We start from the raw sequence: 23,845 nt of genomic DNA, 5'->3' as shown, positions 1-23,845 counted from the left end.
TGGCATGAAAAAGATAAATTGGAGGCTCACTGATCAAAGCCACATTAATTCACCGTTACAACATTGTAATACCGGATGATGAGTTCTGCCTTACCGGAACTTGGGTCTTGGACGGTACCTCGTATAAACAAGTAAACTTTAACCGGACAGATGAGAAAATTATTTTCTGTAAAAATCTATTAAATGGAGATCCCCTCGATGGCGATGACAACTGGAACAAAAGTTGATTATTGCATACTTTGTAATAAATTGTTCATACAAGAAAATGGAAAACGCAATATTTCTCAAGTCCCCAACATTAAAATATTGGCATAAATGATTCCAAATGACCAAACAAAATACATGTATACCAACCCTGAAATGGATTTTTGAGCGTTTTTTCAGCTGCCGCTCTGCATTTATCCCGTACTGTTATAAAAATAATATTCTTGAAGAAATAAATAATTATAATAATATCTTTATTTAAAGAAGGTAATACATATAGATACACCATCGTAAAACACAAATAACATATCCTAATTTTAAATATGTCCTTCTAAACTATATATAAAAGTACACACACAAAACCACATGATCAAATAAGAACAGCTTCTCCACTTGTCAATTAAGATTTTGGTCCTATAACAAACATAATTTTATTACTTTAACAAACGCTCCTTTTCGATATCAAAATTACATTCAAACAATTTTCTTTTACATATAATAAACATGCATAATAAGTGTTATAAAATAATGACATAATGACAGAGTTATGAACAGAACAGAAATTTTATTAAGACTTGTTATGAAGATATCTATTTGATCTACAGTTATGATCCTAAAATCAGAAGAACGGATATCGAAAGGTATCCACGGTTCGTGACCAATGAAAACAAAAATGATAAATAGTTGAAACTCGCACACCATAAATAAACAGACGCTGAATACTATAGTGTTTGTATGTTAACAGTAGCTGAATCAACGATAAAGTGGAATCGATGTATCATTATTGTTTGGGTCATCTCCATTGTTGAAAACCAGCGGAGTTTCTGTTTACTTTCTCCCTCTATTTAAATGTATTTTATTCATGTTTTTCATGGCAAGAAAGGAGTTAATTTCAAAAGGTTTATTTAGCAGGACATATATAATGGCTTATCTTATACCATTAGAGTAACTATTATGCGTATGGATTTTTTAAAAATGCGATTCGTTTCTTGTACCGTAAAATCAGAAGATTTATCAGTGCTTTTTCTATAATTAATTTCAATAAGATATTTATTTTTCTACTATCATAACATGAGAAAATTTGGTGTTGGGGATTATTCACCTTCACTGCCTGATGAACATACTTCCATCAAACTGATTCTGAGGGGTGTACCCCTTTTTCCCCACGGCGAAAATATTAGTTTGAAACCCAAAACTTCAAATGTGATTAGCAGAAGTGTTGTGCCTAAGAATAATCAACAACTCCTTTTTGCAAAATTTTGGGGTTCACTTTCCATTTTTTTCTCATACTTAAACTTTGTATTTGGCATAACCAAAAGGTATAGCAAATATTTAATTGAAACTTAATAGATTGATATATATTACATATAGGCAAAGAGCAGTGTATTCAAAGCACAACACTGTTTTGCATTATTTTGCCCTTTCTATGTTTTCATACTTTTATGGCAGAATATGTCAGTTTCAGGGTTTCACAGCTGTATTTATCTCACAAGTGAGAACCTCGCTATTTTACAGCCATATCTCTCTTTAATATGATTTTGGAATTATTGCCTTTTGCATATTTTCACATTAATATTTCTTCAAAACTGAAGACATTTGGATATCAACTTGAAACTTTATACATTGATACATCTCATTAAGGAAACAACATTGTCCAAAAACCTTTTTTTTGGATTCAATGAATTTGGTAATTTGAGAATAATCATGCTTTTATAAGATTTGAATCCCAATATAGAAATTCTTATCTTAACAATATATATATATAACAAATATTTTATTATAAAAAACTACAGTGCACAGAGCTAAGATATTTGATTTGTAGCACTGCCTAGAAGTCCTCTGTAAAGAAGAATCATGTACATGAAGTACAAATTGACCCATCCCTAGACACTTCGTTGTAAAAGTATTCTCCCCCGAAACGATAATGTCCTAAAAATAGTAATTTGGCATGAAACGTCACATTGTGATCCTGAACAAAATCATGTCCCTAAGTTCTAAATTGGCCAATCCCGAACACTTACTTTTCATAGACAAATCAACATACTACCCACATAGCTTATATATTCGACTAACATCATTGCCTTGTGGACCTTAACACAATTTATATAAATTAAACACACTTGATTAATAACCTTTTATAATACTAATAGAAAAAAATACCATGTAGCATCACACGTCTTGTTGCCCATTAACATTTTACCATAAAAATGAAGGATCATCTGACTTACAAAACAGTCACCATTTATGGTGGCTGATTTGGTACGCTTTTGTGCGTCTCGTTGGCGCTAGCGACAACACGACAAAGCGCCAAACGGCGCGTTGTCGCGCTGTCGTCTTGTCGTCCTGTCTCTAGCGCGGCACGCCAAACGGCGCGTTGTCGTGCGGCGTGTTGTCGCGATGTCACATTGTCGCTCGGTTCAAATTGAAGGATTGGCTTATAAGCCAAGCGACAGGGCGACATCGCGACAACGCGCCGCACGACAACGCGCCGTTTGGCGTGCCGTGATAGAGACAGGACGACATTACGACAACGCGCCCGTTTGGTGCTTTGTCGTGTTGTCGCTAGCGCCAACTAGACGCACAAAAGCGTACCAAATCAGCCACCATAACCATCAGATCCGACTGTCCACTTCATGAAAAGGGCAAGTGCTCATTCATGCCTTGCTATTCGTCACAAAGTTGTGTACTGTCAGACCGATTGCTTATATATCAATAAAATTTAGGCATTTATATACACAATTTATCGTTGTATGAATATTGTTTGTTTTACATTAAAGCAAGTTTCGTTGTATAATGTCAATTGATTAAAAGCCATTTACTAGCAGATTTTGTTCTGGCTTTTTCTTTTGTTTACTTGAAATTTCCCTTTCGAAGTAATTCATTACCGTCATGTAGAACAAAATCATTGTAGAATATAGAATAGTAAAAATCTATAAAAAGTATTCATCCACTTTGAAATAGATGGAACAGAATTGATTTACGGGAGCTGAAGTTAAATCAGAGAATTTACATATAATAACTTAGAGTGGTGGAATAAATTTGCATAAAAGCATACACTTTTTATGTACATTTAAGATACATGAATAGGATTTTGTTTGTTTTAAGGTAAGTGTTAAGATCTTGTCAAAATGAAAACTTCCCATCTGGCAATGATAGAGGCGATATTTATCGTGTCTGTATGTGGCCAGGATGATATTGTCTCGCAGTATATAAAACTTTACAAAACACTTGAGGAGAAGTTGTATGAAAAATCCGGCCAGTTTTAAACCAGTCAAAATCAGTGACTGTAGAAGTTGATGTACATTTGTTAGGAATTCAAGAACTGGACGAAAAGGAACAGATATTACAGTCTAGGATTGCTCTTAACTGTCGTTGGAAGTATGAAACTTTAAAGTGGAATGTGTCTCAATATGGGGGAATCAGAAAACTGAATTTTTCACCAAAGATTGCTTGGATACCTGACATTACAATAAGCAATTCAGTTGACTCTATGTTTGTTTTGACAGATAACAACGGTGATATGAATAGAATAAAAATAATGAGTAATGGAGATGCAGAATGGGATTCTGGCGGGAACATACGTACAACATGTCGAATAGATATTACTAAATATCCGTTTGACTCCCAAACATGCAACATTGTCATTGGTAAACTTGAATATGACAGTGAAGTGTATATGTCTACATCATCTGAGAACGTTTTTACAACTGCTTTAGAAGGAAATGGCGAATGGAAATTGAAAAGTGCATTGATAAAGGAGAAAACAGTCCATCACAACGTTACTGAAATTATTGTTATGTTAACTCTATCACGTTACTGGTTTTTCTATGTTGTCAACATTATGTTGCCAGTGGCACTCCTGTCCATTATGATGGTGTTAAGCTTTAAGATACCGCCCGTTAGTGGGGAACGGTTAGGATACAATATGGCGTTACTCCTGTCTTTTGTTGTTCTTCTAAACCTGATTGGAGAATCAATGCCTAGAGTGTCTAAACAAGTGTCATATCTTCAGTTGTACGTAAGTTATCAGCTCAGTATGGCAGTAGTTATCACGTTGTTGTCAATTTTACTGGTAAAATTTCAATTCACCAAATCAGAAATAAACATTCCAGTTGTTATTAAACTGTATTCATTCTTCTGTCGGTGTAAAAGACAAAAAAGTGAGATTTCAAACAACGTTAATGACAACAGCAGAATCGATCAACCTTCATTTGAAAATGAAGAGAAGATCCAGTCGGAAGATAATGATCAAATGCTCGCAACTGACGCAGAACAAATAATTGAAAGACTTTTTACATGGATCTTTCTCGCCATGTTTATTCTGTCAACGATTTTGTTTCTTGTAGTGGTAGCTACTTGAAATTTAAATAATTCAAACAACATTTATCACCTTTATACCAACTTTTTTTCTTAACATTTTTTTCTGATTGTCTTCAGAACGATTTAGAAGAGTTAATAGAAGAGATAATAGAAGAGTTTGTATCTCTCAAACAAAATATACTGTATTCTATGACATTAACGCTTGTAGTTCATTAATTTAGAATAAGATAAGACCTTTATTACATGCTTTTCGGTGGTTTATAGAAATATATCAGTGATATAAAACTGGTAATTTCACTGTTTGAAACAGTGAAATTACCACTTTGATAATTTCACTGTTTAGAATTTAAGCCCCTTACGTTGTTTCAGTGAAATACCAGCGTGCACAGAACTGGGTACCAACTTAATGACGTGACGTCGTAAATGACGTCACGTTGTATTATTATTTGGCGCGCTTTTCATTCAGTATTAGGTTAAATGTCTTTTTAAAACGTTTCTTTGCATATAATAAAAAGAAAATTTGTTTAGTTTAGTGTAAGATCGAAATATATTTCACCTTGTGAACACCAAAAGTTCATATTTCACTCGTGGCTGCGCCACTCGTGAAATATACCTTTTGGTGCTTACTCGGTGAAATATATTCCGATCTTACACTGAACTAAACAAATATCCTCTATATATCAGCTTTCGGTTCTGATCTTTTTTCATTCCTTTAATGTGTTGTAAAGTTTTATTTGTAAAATGTAAATGTATACACTTGTTTGAAATAAACTATGTTTAATCTAAACTAGTTCATCAAAAATATAGATCAACGTTTATGTGGTTTGGCGCGCCTAAAAAACGGTTTAAACTCCCCAGTGGTTTAACTACCACTGACCGTTCCAAGGCGGTACCCCTCTGTGTTCCTTCGCGTGTTTTTCATGTCTGTTTTATTATTCGTTTTGGATGTTTACATGTTTTGTGATGTCTGTCTTGTTGGATTGTCGTTGACGGTAAATATTTTCTCAACCCCCCCCCCCCTCACCAATTTTTACCCCCCCCCACCTTTTCACCCTTACAGCCCTTATCCCTTTAATTGCCTTATGGGCCCGTTTTAGTTGATATTATTTCACATTACATGCCCCACTCCTTTCACCCTTATGTCCGAGGTAGAGTGTGTCGGGGGCCGCGTCCTGTGAACGTTGCCTCTTTATTCTTGTTTTTTTACAGTTACATGTTACAAATGATACAAATCTACAAAAAATCATGTAAACAAAACAGACATGAATAAATAAGCATGTGGCACGGTAATTTAGACTCATGACGCTTTAATTGTAAATCTGTCGAATGATAAAGCAATGCAGATAATACTGTCGGCAAGTTGTGCTAGAAACCTGTATTTTGCATGCCATTTGAAATTATTCAAAATTGAAAATCATAGAAACCTACAACGTAATTGGAGATAAAAAATAACTAAAAGACCTACAAAAAGATAGGGACGTAGGGAAGGGGGCCAAAAGGAAGGACCGGTGGGTGGGAGGGGGTAAAATGGAGAAAATAATAGAAAAAGGGGAGAGACTTACCGTAGACAGAAAAAAAGAAGAAGGGACACTCATATGTTAAGTGGCACAGGCATAGGATCAAACTAGACTCGCAAATTTTGTAATGAAATGAATAGAATTTCACGGAAATGAAAATTCTAATCGGAAAGTTGACAACCTTCATTGATGGTCTTGGAAATTTATGATGTTCTCATCATTAAAATCTGGAAAAAGGTGATCCCTCGGAAGCATTAATTACTGTAAATTTCATGACAATTGCAGACTCGGTTTGATTGAGTCTGTACATGAGGGATAATGAAGAAGTGCTACATCCCTCACGCCCCCTAGCACCGGCTTTTCAACATTTAAAAGTGATACACAAAGATCCAAAAGGACCAGAAAAATATAACGATACTGACTATGAACAGATCCTGATTTACACTCAAGTGGCCTCTATAAAGCCCAAAAGCAAGCAATTTCACATAGCTGTCATATGTAAATTGCTACCTCTATTTAATCTATAAATACAAACGAGTTCCCTTTTCAAAATTCCATTTTATTTAGTTCCGACCATTGTTTTCTAGTTTAGGACAAACGGATTTTTTACTTAGGGACCACACGCCGCTTTTCATGGAATGCCACTAACGTGTCACATTGAAGTTCCATGATAACCGCCATATGAACACATCTGCGGATGTTTCAAAATTCCAAATTTTACCAGTTCATGTTAAGCCGGTGTTAGGGGGCGTGGACGGAAGTTTGCACTTGACAGTACCGTCCATGAACAGGCTCAATCAAACCGAGCCTGCAAAATTTTCATTTTTGCCGTGTTGGGCTTTCTTTTGGGATTCTTATTTTCTCTATTTTGCATACATGGAACAATTCATTTTTTTGTTTAGAGAAAAATGTTAATATATGAATATGACATTACACGAATAACTAGGAAAAGCATATTGTAGGTTAAATCAATGCAACCAGTAACTTTGTTTTGCCATTATCAATCGTTTTACATACTCTATGTACATCAGATGAGAGTAATTCTAATGTTGTTTGGTTTGGTTGGTTCTTTTTTTACTCCGATTTTAACACATTGTTTGTCATATCTCGGCGCTCGTTGGAATAACTAATCAATAATTATCGATATCTCCGCAAGTGACACTACATAATTTCTTTTACAAATGATCATTAGATTCAATTTCCGAGATCAATTATGACGTAAAATTTCGCCTCTCTACATGATCGAGAGAGCGACCCTTGAATTATAAATCCAAAGTTCTCTAAAAATAATAAAAGTAGCCCTGCAGGTTCGATAAAAAAGTAAGACATTTGAAATCTAACATTTATTAGTAATTGTTAAGACAATCATTAGCCGACGGCATGGGGATTAAGTGTGGGCGTGATACTTGTTGTTGTTGTTGTTGTTGTTGTTGTATAACAATTAAAGTTATCACCATGTAAAATCTGCCCTTGTCTGTCGCAATATGTAGAGTAACACCAGTTTGATGATGGATCGTAGCCCTTCTCGATTGTTGAACCGGGAGGATAATAGTGGCCATTGTAATAACAACCTGGACGTATGGTGGTCGGTATTGTGGTAGGAGGTACGGTTGTAGGCGGTGTCGTCATACAGTTGAAATCATCCCAGGTCTGTATCTGTCCGTACATGTCACAGTGTGTTCCGTAGCACCAGTTGGAACTAGGGTCATATCCGTTCTCTATTTGAGATCCTGGTGGGTAATATTTATTATGATAATAACATCCAGGCGGTTTTGTTGTCTGTGGTATTGTTGTTATATCTGAAATTAAACGAATTGCAACGTTAATTAATCCCAACAATTACTTCTGGTTTGACTATAATGTAAAAGACCTTTTTTTATTCATTCTGCTGTAGCATATTCTGAAGCTTGGAAACAAAAGTTAAGTTAGCACTGGTGGTCATAATCGTTATATACACTACAAACAAAACTGTTCGACTTCATTAATATCTATATGCAAGCAACCGCCCTCCCTAATAGCATTAAATAAGGCATATTCCTTAACAAACAAACGAACGAACGAACGAATGAACAAACAAACAAAAAGTAAAAAAATAACTGAATCAAATAAAATCTTAAATTGGATGATATAAAATGAAAACTTGCTCATACATTGTGTACATTTATTTTTAAAACACGACAAAGGCGATCATTTCAACGCTTGATTTCTTTACTTCGTATTTTATACACATCACAAAATAATATAAAATGATAACAATCAATGTTACCCCCAAAACAATCAATGTTTATCCCAAAACAAATACAAATATACAACCTTACCATGATGTCCCGCCACTGGTGATGATGATGTAAATACACAACAACACAATAGTACTGTCAACGTTGTTAGGAAATTCTCTAAAACGATATCAAATACATACATATATTTGTAAATATATATGTATAAAAACATCTATATTTTTACAATACAAGTTTAAAAATCTCAAAAGGTTTTAATGTTATATAGTTTCGCACTGTTACTAACTATAATTGCATATTAAAATAAAGTTTGATAAAGAAATATATAAACTTTTACCTGATGTCTCCATGGCGCAATTATCAATGTGGAATAATGACAGACGTGTTATTTGGTACAACAAGAACTTTAAATTATCAGATAAGCAAACAATTAAGAATGTTTTGATATAGTCCGGAGTAAACTTGTTTTAAACTTGTGAATTATATCTCAATTAGTCTCAACAAGACAATTCAAAATAACAGCGGAATGATACCTGAATTAAACATATTCTAACAGCTGTTCATATAAGCTTTAAGCAAAATTCTAAATCATTTTTGAAAAAGTATTTTGATAATTAGTTTCAACATGCGACGCGCATAAATTATTATAAACCTCATTTGTCTTCTATTTTTGGTACCAAAACCCTTTACTATACATCAAGTAAATGGAAGCCACCGTTCCTTATTGCGTCCCCCTCCGTCCTCACCCCCCCCCCCCAAAAAAAAAAAAAAAAAAAAAAAAAAAAAACACACACACACACACACACGCACACACACGCACACACAAACACTCACACAAACGTTAAAATCATTGCATTCAGTTTAGTTTAAGTAATTCAGAAAAAATGAGGGAAAAAAACATTTTAAAAGTTTCATTATGTCACAGGGTGAGCAAAATGTGCAGCCTGACCAAACCCGGGTCCCTCGGAATACCGTACCGCGACTCTTCCTATCTTCTCACATAAATAGTGAACAGTTCTGACCGTCATAATTAAAATACAATTAACACTCATTTTGCAAATGTTGTTATATTCGTTCCATTGGAACATTTAAAACACCTTACACTATTAGTTTCATGTAAAATATGACTGGTAAGTACTCAGTTAAAAGTGCTGAAATACGGACTTACATAAAAGCTCTTGCAAAACTAGGAAAATCTGCTATGAATGTGTATAAAGATATTTGCAATATTTATAGCACAATGAAGTATCTTGTGCAATTATTTCAAGGCGGGTGCATAAATACAAAAATGGAAACAAGTCAGTAAAAGATGAATGTAAGTCTGGTAGAAAATGCTCCCTAGTTACTGACAAAAACATAATGTCAAGCTTATCATTGACAAAGATGCCAGAATTTCCACTTACCGAGATTGCTCATACCACTTCGAAAGGTTGAAATACAACATTGTAAAATATTTGCTTTTTTTAATTTATTGACCATATTGCATTACATATTGAATAATTAATAGATGATTAGTGTTTACCTTGTCTGATTGATGAGGAATTCTGTATTAAAGCGACATGCTTATTTTGCTTCAGGTTGATCATTTAAATATTGCGTCATTTATTATACACGTACATTTTTTTCCATGAATATACAACAACTGTAGAACAGGGATAATCATGTTTATTTCAATTGCCGATAAGCCCAGTTGGTTATTTTGACAAATTCATATCTTTATAAGTGTTAGTTATCTGCACTTACACCGTGGCAAGAGTTATTGAATGATTTGATTTGTATAACAATTTGTTTGGTGATAAGTTATGTTGCTACAAGTAGTAAATGTTTAAATTTTAATGTTGTATTGCCCTAGTTTATCTGTTGACTTACTTTATTCTATCATTTACAAAATATTTTGTATCTATATAAAGTATGTGTTTGAGTGGATAATCCATGATCATCTACCAAATATTATATGTCGATCCTTACATCGTCTTCTTGTGGTTTTCTTATTTCCACATACGGGCTGGTTAATGTTTTATTTTCTCCACACATTGTCTCCCTTACACCGATCATACAATTTATATCATTTTGCTGTAATTCTTACAACAGCAATAAGTTTAAAGTTAGTTTATGATGTCAATGATGTTGCTCACCTTACACAACTTTCTTTCAGTTGGACAAAATGATTTCTACTATTTTTCCTGAAGGATTATAATCTTTGCAAGAGAATGAACAGACCCCTTTGCAGACCTCTCGTGCATTGGACAGTCTTTTAAATAAGTATGATTTAACCATTTTATAAACCTTTTACTTAATTTATTGTTCCTGACTAAGCCAAAAAATTCTAAATAAGGTTGTATAACATTGAGAACCCAGTTACGCTTACTTCGGTGTTGTTAAGGATGCCGATTTCTCTAGGAACTAAATAACTTTCTTAAGCTGTTAATATTTCTTCACTTACTTCACCGTGTATATCCAGTAACGCCGGAATGTGAAAATAACGCACGATTCGTGAAATAAGTAACGCAAAATTGTGCAACAAATGGCGGATAACTGACAGGATTTCCAAAGCGGTAAGTAAACTGGCCAATATATTTTTTATTAAATCGAACTGGAAAAAAGGAATAGCCGCATACGGCTGCAAAGACATTACTCTTTATCCCTAATCAAAGATTATTTCCACGAAATTGTTTACTTTTTAACATCATTCGTGAAAATTTTTATTTTATTTGTAAATGATATATCTTCTTGTATTAATTTCTCACAACTTTCTAATGATGATATAAATTTATTGTCAATGTACATGTTATTGTTTGCTGACGACATTGCACTATTTACTACCAATCCTGACAGTCTACAACTCCAACTCAACCAGGTATATGAGTATTCACGAAAATTGGGTTTGAAAATTAATGTAGATAAAACCAAAATATGTATTTTTGAAAAGAGAAAATCTAGACATAACTATACCTGGTTTTGTTTGATAATGAGTAATTGAAATAGTTGATTCATTTTGTTACCTTGGTATACAATTCTTTTATACTGGTTCTATGATTAATGCTGTAAAAACTTTAAGCGACCAAGCTCTAAAGGCATATAACAATTTGTTGTCCGTGTTTAGTAGAATAAACTAGACATTAAAAAACTAAATTGTCCCTATTCGACTCTCTCGTTGTTCCAATACTATTGTATGGATCTGAAGTCTGGGGAATATATAACTGCAAAGAAATCAACAAATTGCATCTCCGTTTTTGTAAAATAGTCCTTGGTGTCGACTCAGACTTCCAATGCTGCTGTGCTTGGTGAGCTTGGTCGCTTTCCTTTATCTGTTATCTGTAAAGAACGTGCTCTTAAATACTGGTTAAATATAATGAAATAATCCAGGGTCATTAGTACATACAATTATTTTTGGAACAATGTGCTTTGTTACCTAATAATACCATGTCTACTTGGTCATCGTCTGTTAAAAAACAACTTGATAGTCTTGGATATAGCTACTTATGGAATTCCTCTAAACCTTGATATGAATTATTTGCCAATGTTAAAAAAAAGGCTGCGTGATCAGTACGTTCAAACATGGAATGATACAATAATGAATCAATCTAAGTTATATTATTATAGAAAATTCAAATGTGAGTTTAAATATGAAAAGTATCTAGATATTGTTACAAATGAGCATCAAAGAAAAGAATTGTCTCGTTTTAGACTCTGTTCCTATCTTCTTGAAATTGAAAGTGGTAGATTTGCAGGTATTGATCGAAACCTACGAACTTGTAAACTTTGTTCACTTAATGTTGAATCTGAATATCATTTTTTGTTATGCTGTCCACTCTACAGAAACCTTCGTCGAAAATATAATGTTAATTATTCTTTTCCATGCATTAATAAATTTACTAGATTATTGTCTTCAAGTAATAATAGAACTATTAGGAATATTGCCAAATTTGTATTTTATGCTATGCATTTGAGAAATGAAAAACTTGCAATTATTGCTGCTTCTTAGATTCTTGTATTATAACTGTATTGTATTACATGTATTGTATTTATGTTAAATGTAAATTGTATTATCTTGGCCATCCTTTTGTATATTGTAAATGGCCAAAGGTATATTGTATATGCCGATTTGCCAATAAACTGAAACTCGTGAAAATGATGGCTTGACCACCGTTTTGAGCGAGATTTTGGCTTTTTGTCGGTTCTTATAAGTACAACAATGCATATTTTAGAGTATATTTTCGACTTTCAGTAGGCAAGTGACATTTACTAAACTTCTGGTGATAAAGAAAATTGAAATACGCTGATTAAATGTGATTCAAGCCGTTTTTATGAGGTAACGCCGATGTACGTGAATAGTGCTTCGCGGTAACGCCGGAAAATGTGATTTTTTTATATATGGCACTGAACTGTTACACAGGTTTAACGCCTTTTATCGGCGAATATAATCAAGTTATTTGCGACATAGTCAGTGAATTTAACTTATTAAGAAATATATAATAATTCGATCTTGACAAACTTGACATTTGTGATTGCCTGGTGAAGTTCTGTGAAAATGGATTATTTACATGTATTTAATTTATTTTCTCTTATATTCAGTACAATATATGAATCTATTCACGTACATCGGTGTTACCTCATAAAAACGGCTTGAATACCATTTTTTCAGCTTATTTCAATTTTCTTTATCACCAGAAGTTTAGAAAATGTCAATTGCCTCCCGAAAGTCAAAAATATAACTGAAAAATTTTGCTTGTTGAAACAAAATAAAAAAGTCGAAAAAAAAAACCCCAAAAATTCTCCTCAAAAGGGTGGTAAAGCCATCTTTTCCCCCCAAAAATAAATTTTGGGAAAAGTAAAAAATTTTCCAACGGAATATCTTGATGAGGGAAAAAGAGTAATGTCTTTGCACCCGTATGCGGCTATTTTACTTTTTTTAGTTCGGTTAAATAAAAAAATATTTTTGGGCCCGTTTACTGACCGCTTTTTTGGGAAACCTGTCAAATTATCCCCCTTTATTTTCAAAAATTTTGGGGTTTTCTTATTGCAAAGAATCGGGGTGTTTTTAACCGGGGTTACTGGATATACCCCGGTGTACTACATATCTGTTAAGTCAACAAAACAGCCTTATTTAAGTTCAAATTGATACCTAATTGGTAATGATATCATGGCCGTGCTTATTTCATAGATGACATCATTTATCGGTTTTAAGATAAAATGTATTTTATTCACTAATATTGATATATACGGTGTTAACATGTAATTATTTTGCAAATATGTTTATACTCAACATAGTCGTGTGTGTCTTGAATGAGCCTTTTAAGACATACTTCACAACATTTGCTTACAGCCTTAGATGAATACAAAAATAAATATTTAGTCAGGACAATATTTAAAAAAACTGACCTTGCGCATACGGGCAAGTTAGTGTTGTTATGCCCCAAAACTCACAGAAGGTCACGATTTACTATCACAGAATGACCGGTACACAATACAGATTGACATATCTGTGAAACAACTGTAAAATGTTCATCATATACATCTTGCAAGTCAGACGGATTTCTGCGAAATTGGTTGCTTTTAGCAGAAAGGTCAGTATGTGTCGGTAGTCCGTAAATTACTAGACTTCTCTTCCGTATATATGATCCGATCACTAACTTGTGACAAATACCGAGTTTAGTTTAATAGTTCAAGTAAGATTTTCAATTGTACTTTTGTAGCCCGATCTACATTACAATAATGAAGTATATATTTTCAATAGGTTACACAATATGACAGTTTTACAAAATCGTTATGTTTTCAATGTGTCCTCTATGAACAAATCAACTCGTCTATAAACATGATACTTAAATCATTTTAAACATTTGTACATGTTCATTTAATATACATTAATACTACGTTTCAGTTATAAAGATGGATAAAGGGATCATGTAAAAACTGAATTAATCTTCTTGGCTTAAAAAAATGAAATCATGACTTAGATCCTCATAAGTGTAATTAAAGATGAACGTCCATACGCACCGACAAACACTCAATTTATTGCTCATAACTGAAGTATTTCAAATGCATTTCAAAGCCTTTTGTAACAAACATAATTTATACCAGGTCTGTTACATTTTGATAGTTCTAATCGAAAAAGGCATTTCATTCCAAACTGTCGTATTGTAATGAGTGAAAATGCTTTTAGATAGTTTCGTTGGGGTATAGTACTTAAAATTAAATCAGTGTTAACATTTGTTTTACTTTGCAGTTGCAGCATATATATAAGAGTCATATAATAACATTTACTACAGAATGGCTCCTGCAGAAAATGATGTAACAATCCGCTGAACAAAGATAATTGTGTTATATGTCTTGGTTTTGCACAATAATCTTTGCTACTTTTTTGGTAAAATGTTTAGTGTTAATGTTCTTATCTTATACGCGACTACTATAATCTATCACTAGAAGTATATAGGCTTTATATAATACATTATTCTGTTTCTTTTTCTGGTAAGATAATTTAAAACATGTTTAAGTAAGATAATTTTAGTTGTAAAGCTATTGTCATGACCCAATCGGTGCTATCAGCATCGGCGTTGTTATGCTTGGTCTGAGCTGTGTTTATCGGCTATTTAACACCGTTTTGGGGTTTTGATGCGCAGGAATTGACCACGTAGGCGATAGACATCTTCTCCTGCAGGTAAAATTGACATGCTTTTGTATTAAATGGATATTTTAAACACGGTTAAGTCCCAATGGATCGAACTTGTTAGACATTTGTTGTGGTTTTTCCGGATTATTGTACAGTCAGAGTTTCTTAATGGTTCATTGGTCAATTTGCCGAAACTTAAAAGATAATTTTATACGGAAATGTCATTCTGGTATACAATTACGAAAATCTCTATAAAGGTATAAACTGAGTTTAGTACAAATGCCCCTATCAAGATTTTGTCATCTAGACGTAGCTTATCAATTCTGTTTGCTTTTTACTAGAACCTTAGGCTGCCTGTGGAAACAGGAAGATGGCAGAGCTTACCTTCTCCTGAAAGAAAATTTCACTATTTGTTCACATGTCAAAAGTTTTTTGCTGAAAGTAAAAAAATACTTAAAAACAATATTTCTATTTTAATCCCACTTTTTTATTTCTAATTAGTAGATTTGTTTACTAGTAAAAATAAAACTTAGATAAACTTAGTATATTTATCGAAATAATATTTAAAATCATGTAACACAGATATGCCTGGAATGCTTGTTTATTTGTAAAATGTATATTTGCTATACATATGTTTATTTGTAATTTTACAATGTCATCAGTTCCCATATACTTTTAAAGAGTTTGCCATTCTCCTTTAACTTAATATGCCGCCATAATTCACAGTAATTAATATAATTTATGCTTATAGTGTTAACTTGATATAAACCTAAGATGCAAATAAAAGTTTGAAGTTTGGAGATTGTTCGGAACCAATATCATGTATTCAATAGATTTATGTAGATTTAAATTATCAATAATTTGCTTACTTCAAGAGGTGACATAAATTTTATCCCAGTGATAAAGTTTAAAAAATTTCAGTTTTGAACGTTGATTTTCTTTTATTATGTTTGAAATATTTATAAAATGTTTATTTAATTCATTGATTGTTTTTATTGATATATACAGACGATTACTATGGAAGACAGCGAGAGAATATCGACTTTGATTTAATAAAAGTTTTGATGTTACTGTCAACGCAACAACAAATGATCACTATATATGAGTTACATTGTATATAAATGTTTATATAGTAGATATCAATACATCTGTATATATATTTTCAACAAAAATGATTGTTTTAACAAGAGCTATAATGATCATAATCTAACTCCAGTGATGAGATGAAACTCTGATGTATCTAGAATTTAACGCGGACGTAACAAATAAAAATATGACGTCATTTACGGACTTTCATAAATTGATCACAGTTATCTGTCCAAAATATCTAAGATGAGGTACAAAGTATAATATATGATAGTATAAGCCAATGTGAATTCAGTTATGTAACTACTGTACTGATTATAAAGTCAGTATACTATGTTATGTCAGATTAACTGATGTATAAAAGTTTAATTTACGTTGGATTTTAAGTTACAGTAAACTATAGATAATATCCAACCTTCGTATAACCATGTCGCTATCACATTTAGAAATATGTAACTTAATATCATAATGTACTCAAAAATGGTTCTACCTGAAGATGTCTTTGTGTTAACAAAAAGGGAAATACAGTTACAATACTTAAGGTATATGCTTTATATTGTGAAAAAGATTTACACAAAAATTGAAATGAGAAATGCCATGTATTATATAACAAAGCGATAATCTAGAACATGCAAGCAACATCAACCATTCATCATGGTAAGATTAGATCTGATGTAAGAATAAAGGCGATTTCTTTTGAGGTTATTTTTTCTGACGAAACTTACAATTTGATTGCTTTATTAGATACTGCATGACCAACGTATATAGTGACACAACATTGGGAGTTTACTGCGGTTTGATCATTTTATCAGGGTGGCTGCTATATTAATCTTGTGTTTTATGTGTGTATAACCAATAAAACTTTTTAATTAAAAAACATAACATGAACTTAAAATGAATCGGAAAATGAAAATAGCTTGGAAAGTGATTAAGTCGACGAGTTACTAAAGAGATGTACAAATGTATAAAGACTGAAATATTACTACACATAAATTTAGAGAGCAAAAACTTGTTTAAGCGCAAAAGTACATAAAAGATCTAACAATAATCTGTCGGTGGGATTTAGTCTTGTCTTTACTTCGTGTTATTGTAACGTTTAAACTGATATATCAAAATTCCTGAATCATTAAGGTATCTCTCCGCCGTCCTCGTTGAAGTGTTTGTACGTGAACAACGTCACATTGTGGGAGTAGTAAATGTGACTATAGTCTACATTACCATCTTATTGTACAGGTGTAATCATTTAATACATTCAATCTCATCGATAAAGATCGGAAATACATTTATTTATCTAGTCGCTAAATGTGGTGAACATTCACTAATTATGATGTAGAAATAACTAAACAGTGAAAGTGTGAACGGTTTAAAGTTTTTACAATTTATTATAAATCAATTTAACTAATTTGGATTAAGTGTTTGTCGATTACGCGTTGAGACTATCTTCATTAAATTAGATACATATAGTTATATTTGGTGTCTGTATGTATTTTGACTATGGTGGTGTTACGGGGTGGTTTAATCAAATGTGTTGTTGTCGGCGACGACAATGTTGGAAAGACCAGTATGCTTATGTGTTACGCCACAAACAGATTCCCATCACAGCACGTGCCAACAGTCTTTGATAACTATGCAGGTAATAGTCGTACATTGTTTATTATATCATGATATTTTTAATTTTCTTGACGTGCTTATCTAGCTCAACTAGTTTTTATTTCTAATCGAAATATGTATTTTCGCTTTAAGTTACAAAATAAATGATTATTCACCGTGTAAAACTGGTCAGTGAAAGGAAATGTGTTTTTCTTATTCTAATAAGTTTGCAGGTAGCTTCATTTTCCCGCCATTTTTGAATTATTTGTATGTCAAATTGAACGATTTTATTTATCATAATGTTGAGGTTAACATTTCTGCAATAAGTCGGTGAACCTTTTTCAATTTCAACATTAACCGACGTGAATAGTTGAGATTTAGATAAGAAAATTTGTAGGATTACATTTAAGTCAAATTAATTCTTCAAAAATGATAGACGGCTTGTCAAGTCATAAAGTAATTGTTTATTATCTAATTATCATTTTACATAAATATGTGATACAAAGTATGATTGTTGACAAATATTTCACCATGATGGATGGCTTTTGTTGGAAGTTATCAAAATATCAAAAAATGAAAATGCATAAATTTAAATAAAAATGAGAGCTAAATACAATAATGACTGACCTGAGCACCTGGCAATAAGATAGTTGAAAATGTCACATTGTTTACAAAAAATATTTAATTAATGGCTTTAATAACGCTATTTATTTTGCGACTCCGTTAATATGGTATTGCACGGCCGTGCATATATTTTGACGTGACGTCATTAGCGTTATACAAACATAGTGTAAAGACGCGCTAAATGTTAGCGTTATACTATAGGCGCGTCAATGTAAAATGACTCTTATTTCACTTTAAACTGTCTTTATTTTGGGTATGTGATAAATAGGATACTAAATTCGTGTAAGTTCATTACTGAATTTATTACACTCGTTTAATAAAATAATATTATGCTCGCCAGAGGCTCGCATAATATAATTTTATCCAACTCGTGCAATAATTTCAGTATTAAACTTACACTCATTCAATATCCTCTATACATATATAAGCTAACGTTTAGTAATATGTACGTGCGTACGTGTTAGTGTTTTCTTAACAGAGCTCTGTTGCAAAAACAACAACAACAACAACATCCCCGCAAAAAAAAGCAAAGCAAAAAACAAAAAAAAAACTGAGTCATGGAAGGATTGCTTATAAAATGTATGCTAAACATCTCAAGACAAAAGTATAATGTGAACAAAATATTTGTTATTCCTCTTTTTCTCTATCTGATAGGAAAAATCATTGATTATATAAATTGTTTATTTGTTTTGAAGAGACTGTGACAATAACATTCTATATTAAGATCATAATATAAACAACAGCACGATACTGACCTAAATACATGTAAAAGTATGTTTATAAATTGTCACCGCAAGCATTATAAATGACATTATACCTATTAAATCGGCGTACAAATATGGGCGTTAAGATGTCGTCGCATTTTACAACGGAATTTCTTTGTTCCGTGTAACATTTATTTGTGAAAACTAAGTAAATTGGGAAAAATGCACCAATATTCTGCGTACTTTTATGTTAACAAAATTAAATGACATGTATCGTTACTTTTGTTTGAAATTAAATGCGTAAAGTAGCAACATTGTATTTATGATTTATCTAGATTTTGTAAAATTGTTAAGATAAAATGAATAATTATTGCGACACCTTTAAATATTCTAATAGCTCAAGACAATTGCAAAATTACTAGACTATTAAATTTTCGGTACGACACCAAACAAGTAATTTTAGTGAAACATTTGTTACCATGTATAGTAGCAAAATTGACCACGATTACTGTTACATGACCAATTAAAGAGAAACTCGGGCAAAATAATGACAAACATATATTAAAATGATATTATGTACTCAAATCAAGCTAAAATGAATTTTTTAAAGTCCCAGCATGAATTTCTGTATAAATTCTATATATTTTGGGTTTAAAACGTTAATATATCTACACTGTAGATATTTTGAACGGAATTTAGAGGCCGACAGAGTCACCTAGTTTGTGACTTGAACAAACCATGGAAGTTTCATTACAGAAATTGTGGATATTGTATGATTGAAACAAGTCTGAATCATTTTATTCTTTAACGTTTCAAGAGTTCACTGTCACAACTATTGTAAAATCTTACCAACGTGGGTCAAGTTAGGAAGCCACCATTTTATTGTTCTTTATAAGGAGAAAAGTTTTGTTCCTGTGACTGTCTAGGATATTTACAGAATAATGAATGAACAATTAAAAGTTAAGAAATGAAAATTTTGCCTGTGTCTCTCTTTAAGTGGCCAGCTGAACATTAGCACGTGCAAAAATCAACTTTGACGTCATCATACTAGCTAGCTGGCTGGCTTGATTAAAACTACTTAAAAAAAAAACGCACGATATTACTTAAAAGCAAAAGAAAACAGATTAATTAATTCTTCAATAAAAAGAAGCAACACTATGTCTGAATTTCTGAAGGGCTCAACAGATACAGATATATTAACAACAGAAATATTAAAGTAATTGAAAATACCATTTAAACTATCAACATGTGTATTAAAGAGATAATTACATGTCAGAAACGGGTCAGTGTAACAGTAAATTTTGACCCAGTTGAAAAATGACCAATGCGTCATTTTCAACAGATTATTGATCAATTTTTAACATTGAAAATTGACCCCTACCTCTGAATAATATGACCAAACACATATTAAAAATGGACCCCTTTTGAAAAAATTATCATCTATAGATAGGCAATATCGCAACGCTGAAAACTAATTCCTGTAATATTGCGGAGTATGCCTATGGCCATACTAGAGATAAAATATGAAATTCTTTGTTGTTTATAAACATTCACGTGCGCCACTTTCTAATAACATTATTATATTATTTGTCATGAAGTATAATTATACTGTTACATAAATAGAGATATATCATATTACTTTATACGCTTTTCTATTGTCGTATGCTAAAACTATAATTGATGTCTTCTGCGGATTTAAGGTGTGTGGGGGCGTGGCATCGAGGGCGCGCCCCTACCGTGCATTAACCTATAACAAGTCTACTAGGACAGCGAACTTTTTGCCTTGAGCACGCGCATTGTAAAAAGGTCATTAAAGGTGGATATAGAATAAGGCGATCAAAAATAAAAAAAATTCTGACCAAAACATATAACATGATGTCGTCCAATATTTTGATAGTATAGTTCAAAATGATTTAATAATATTGTATATAATTCATTAAAAGATATTGAGCAGGTATTTTTGTGCGGTGATTCAAAGTGAATCATCCATGGATATACAACAGTCATTTTTTATACACATAGTATGTTTGTTTCAAAGCAAAAGGTGAAGAGTTCATTTGAGGTTACATAAAAGGTGATCTAATTTCATTGCTATTTTATATAAGATACATTGTCTTTATTTGTCTTCACTTGGTATTTTTGTAAACTCATTTCGGTTCAAGTGTTAGATATATATTTGTCTATATAATTGACACTGTATATAGTCAATATATATGTAAAGAAGATACAGTAGGTGTAGCCATCCAAATATATGCCTATGGCAATCAAAATCACGCATAAATTGTTTATTTATTATTCCACAATATAAAACAAAATGAGTTATTAATAATGTTTTCCTAAGAGAGAAAAAGAGCGGGGAATCAAATTATATAAATGTTTAAGTGATCCAGGAGTCCTTGTCAATAGCATTTCCCAAGAACTTCTACAGTATAATCTGAGACAGTCATATTAATGATATTGCACGGTATTAAGATTGATTCTATATTATATTATGTTTCAGGTTCTGTTATATTATCAGACAAGCAGTACACTTTACAGATGATAGACACAACCGAACAGGTACCTGTTTTTTTCTTCCCGTGCTTAAATACTGTTTGGTTATATCCCGAACGTCGGTGCATTTTACCGGTTTTCGGGGATAACTAACCAGTAATTACCATTTTCTCCGCAAGTAACCGACCATTATTCCTCCGTGGTGAATCAGTAGTGAAAGACAAACAATTGTAAGACTAATGTACGAGAATATTTCTCTCCTCGTCCGAGGATCGCACCATTGACTCCTGTATAGAAATATATGTTAGTACTGATCGTTGTCAATCTATATAAACATAAAAGAAATAAATTTAGTGAAATAAGAATATGAAATAAGAATTAATGAAATTCGTTTGTAAGATTTTTTTTATTTTAGAGATATTAATTTGTTGTTAGCGAGATAAAACTTTTTTGTCCGTATTATGAATCATAATGGGAAGTAGATAAATACCACAACCGGAAATGGTCGGATATTGTTGAATAGTTAACATGTAATTTAATATATTGTTTGAAGTCAGTATATACGAACCAAATCTATATTTATATCTGGGTTAACAGATTCTGATATAATAGTTATAAATATATATGAAATTAGATCAGGGTGACATATAAACTTATTACTCTCAGATTTGATGTACACGTATCTTAATTATACATTGTATTTGGATAAAATACCGTTGGGAGATTTTATAATTGGCAACTTAGTAAACAGCGGTGATATACTACATCTTTATTTTTTTTAATACCACACAATACAACAGCATAAATGTACATGAATACATATAGTGTGCACATTGAATTAATACATAAATACATATAGTGTGCACATTACTTTAGTTATTGATTATTAAGAAAAATGTACATGAATACATATAGTGTGCACATTGATTTAGAACATAAATACATATAGTGTGCATATACAACATGTATAAAATCACTGATAATATGTTATCTAATTAATGCAGTAAACATTTCATTTTAAAATGGCATAACAAACTTATCTATATTAATCAAATACTTATATATGAACTTATAAAATATCATTTTCCAGTGATTGTAACGACATAAATTTCTTACAGGGTGACAGCGAGGAGGCCAGACGACATAGTTACTTTGGTGCCGATGTTTTTATTGTTTGTTTTTCTGTTGTGAAACCAGAAACTTTCGCAAATGCTCAGTGCCGATGGATTCCAGAAGTTCGGAATTTGATGGGAGAAACGCCCATTATATTGGTAGGAACTCAAACAGATTTGAGAGACGATGAAACTATTGTGAACAAACTAAAAGCACAAGGGAATAAGCCAGTTAGTGAGCGCGATGCAATCAATGTTTGCCGGCGTGTCGGGGTAGCTTGTTACTTGGAAAGTTCACCTCTGATGAAGAAAAAAATGAAACGTGTGGTGAATGACGCGTTTGTTTCTGTGTTTAGTTTTAAAGATAACCAGCACAATCACGGATGTATAATAATTTAATATTTTATTGGTGAATAAATCTTTCCTCATATTGAGGCACCAATCATCAGTAAATTATTTTCCTGTACGCAGTCTTGTGCCACCAATAACTTCAGCGGATTGCTATAACAAAATAACTGTATTGTAAGTTTGTAACTGATGAAATTTTCTCATATTTGAGAAAGTACAGAAAACGACTATTTCACAGGTCAAACCTGATAAAATGAATCCCTGTTGTGAAACGAAATCCTTCAAAAGACGAACAATTTACAGGGTGATCTGTCATCTTGGTATTATAGTACATGTTGTACTGGTTAATAGAATCACACCCTGTGGCTTTCTCCCAGCACCCTGGTAGTTCTAACTGACTTAATCATAAAACAATATGAGTAAAATTCTGGGCTCATTTCATTCCGAATGATAATGGTCATACATCTTAAAACATAATATAATAATATTCTTTATAAAAAGGGAAATAGAAAATAAAGTTAATAACAATATGTTTGTAACAATCGAAAAATGCCATTTTAACTTCAGTCCTTGTTATCGTGTATTGTTTGTGTAATAATGCAAACATTTCATTTAAATACATTTGTTAAAATCAGTGTATATTATACATGTACTGTACATATGCTCTATCGATCCTTGTAAATAGAGATGTTATAAGTTATTAAATATGAAATATAATGCGTTGTTCATGTTGGTTTTCAGTATACTAGCATTCATAAAGTGATGTAAAGATTTTTCCCACTGATTATTTGTCAATTGTTTTGAAACTGGATTTATATCGATTCTAAAAATATCTTTAGGCATTATACAATTTAAATCATACATCTTAAATTATACAATTAATTAATAATACATGACGTGATTGAACAGGCTGCAATGTGCAGTAGTAGACCGCAATGTGTGGTAATGGTAGTAGGCCGTAATGTGTGATAGTAGCCCTCAATGTGTGGTAGTAGGCGGC

General features: G+C 32.2%; 3 protein-coding genes across 3 annotated transcripts; 2 read left to right on the top strand and 1 right to left on the bottom strand.

The window, feature by feature from the left end:
* The first annotated feature begins 3,742 nt into the window (after positions 1-3,742).
* Positions 3,743-4,564, top strand: LOC132721263 (neuronal acetylcholine receptor subunit alpha-5-like). Its single transcript, XM_060705544.1, has one exon. The coding sequence runs from the start codon at positions 3,743-3,745 to the stop codon at positions 4,562-4,564; it is 822 nt and encodes a 273-aa protein (XP_060561527.1).
* A 2,805-nt stretch (positions 4,565-7,369) lies between these two features.
* LOC132721268 (uncharacterized) lies at positions 7,370-8,698 on the bottom strand. Its single transcript, XM_060705549.1, has 3 exons — positions 8,616-8,698; positions 8,360-8,437; positions 7,370-7,840 (listed from the first exon to the last, which is right to left on the bottom strand). Exons 1-3 carry the CDS (start codon positions 8,626-8,628, stop codon positions 7,410-7,412), a joined length of 522 nt encoding a protein of 173 aa, XP_060561532.1. The 5' UTR covers positions 8,629-8,698; the 3' UTR covers positions 7,370-7,409.
* Positions 8,699-16,351: 7,653 nt separating this feature from the next.
* On the top strand, positions 16,352-23,562 carry LOC132721267 (cell division control protein 42 homolog). Its single transcript, XM_060705548.1, has 3 exons — positions 16,352-17,607; positions 21,393-21,451; positions 22,504-23,562. Exons 1-3 carry the CDS (start codon positions 17,469-17,471, stop codon positions 22,894-22,896), a joined length of 591 nt encoding a protein of 196 aa, XP_060561531.1. The 5' UTR covers positions 16,352-17,468; the 3' UTR covers positions 22,897-23,562.
* Positions 23,563-23,845: the final 283 nt, after the last annotated feature.

The sequence above is a fragment of the Ruditapes philippinarum genome, unplaced genomic scaffold (assembly GCF_026571515.1).
Source record: "Ruditapes philippinarum isolate M1 unplaced genomic scaffold, ASM2657151v2 ctg2725_1_1_1_1, whole genome shotgun sequence".
Taxonomy (NCBI): Eukaryota; Metazoa; Mollusca; class Bivalvia; order Venerida; family Veneridae; genus Ruditapes; species Ruditapes philippinarum.
This window is presented reverse-complemented; position numbering and strand designations above follow the sequence as displayed.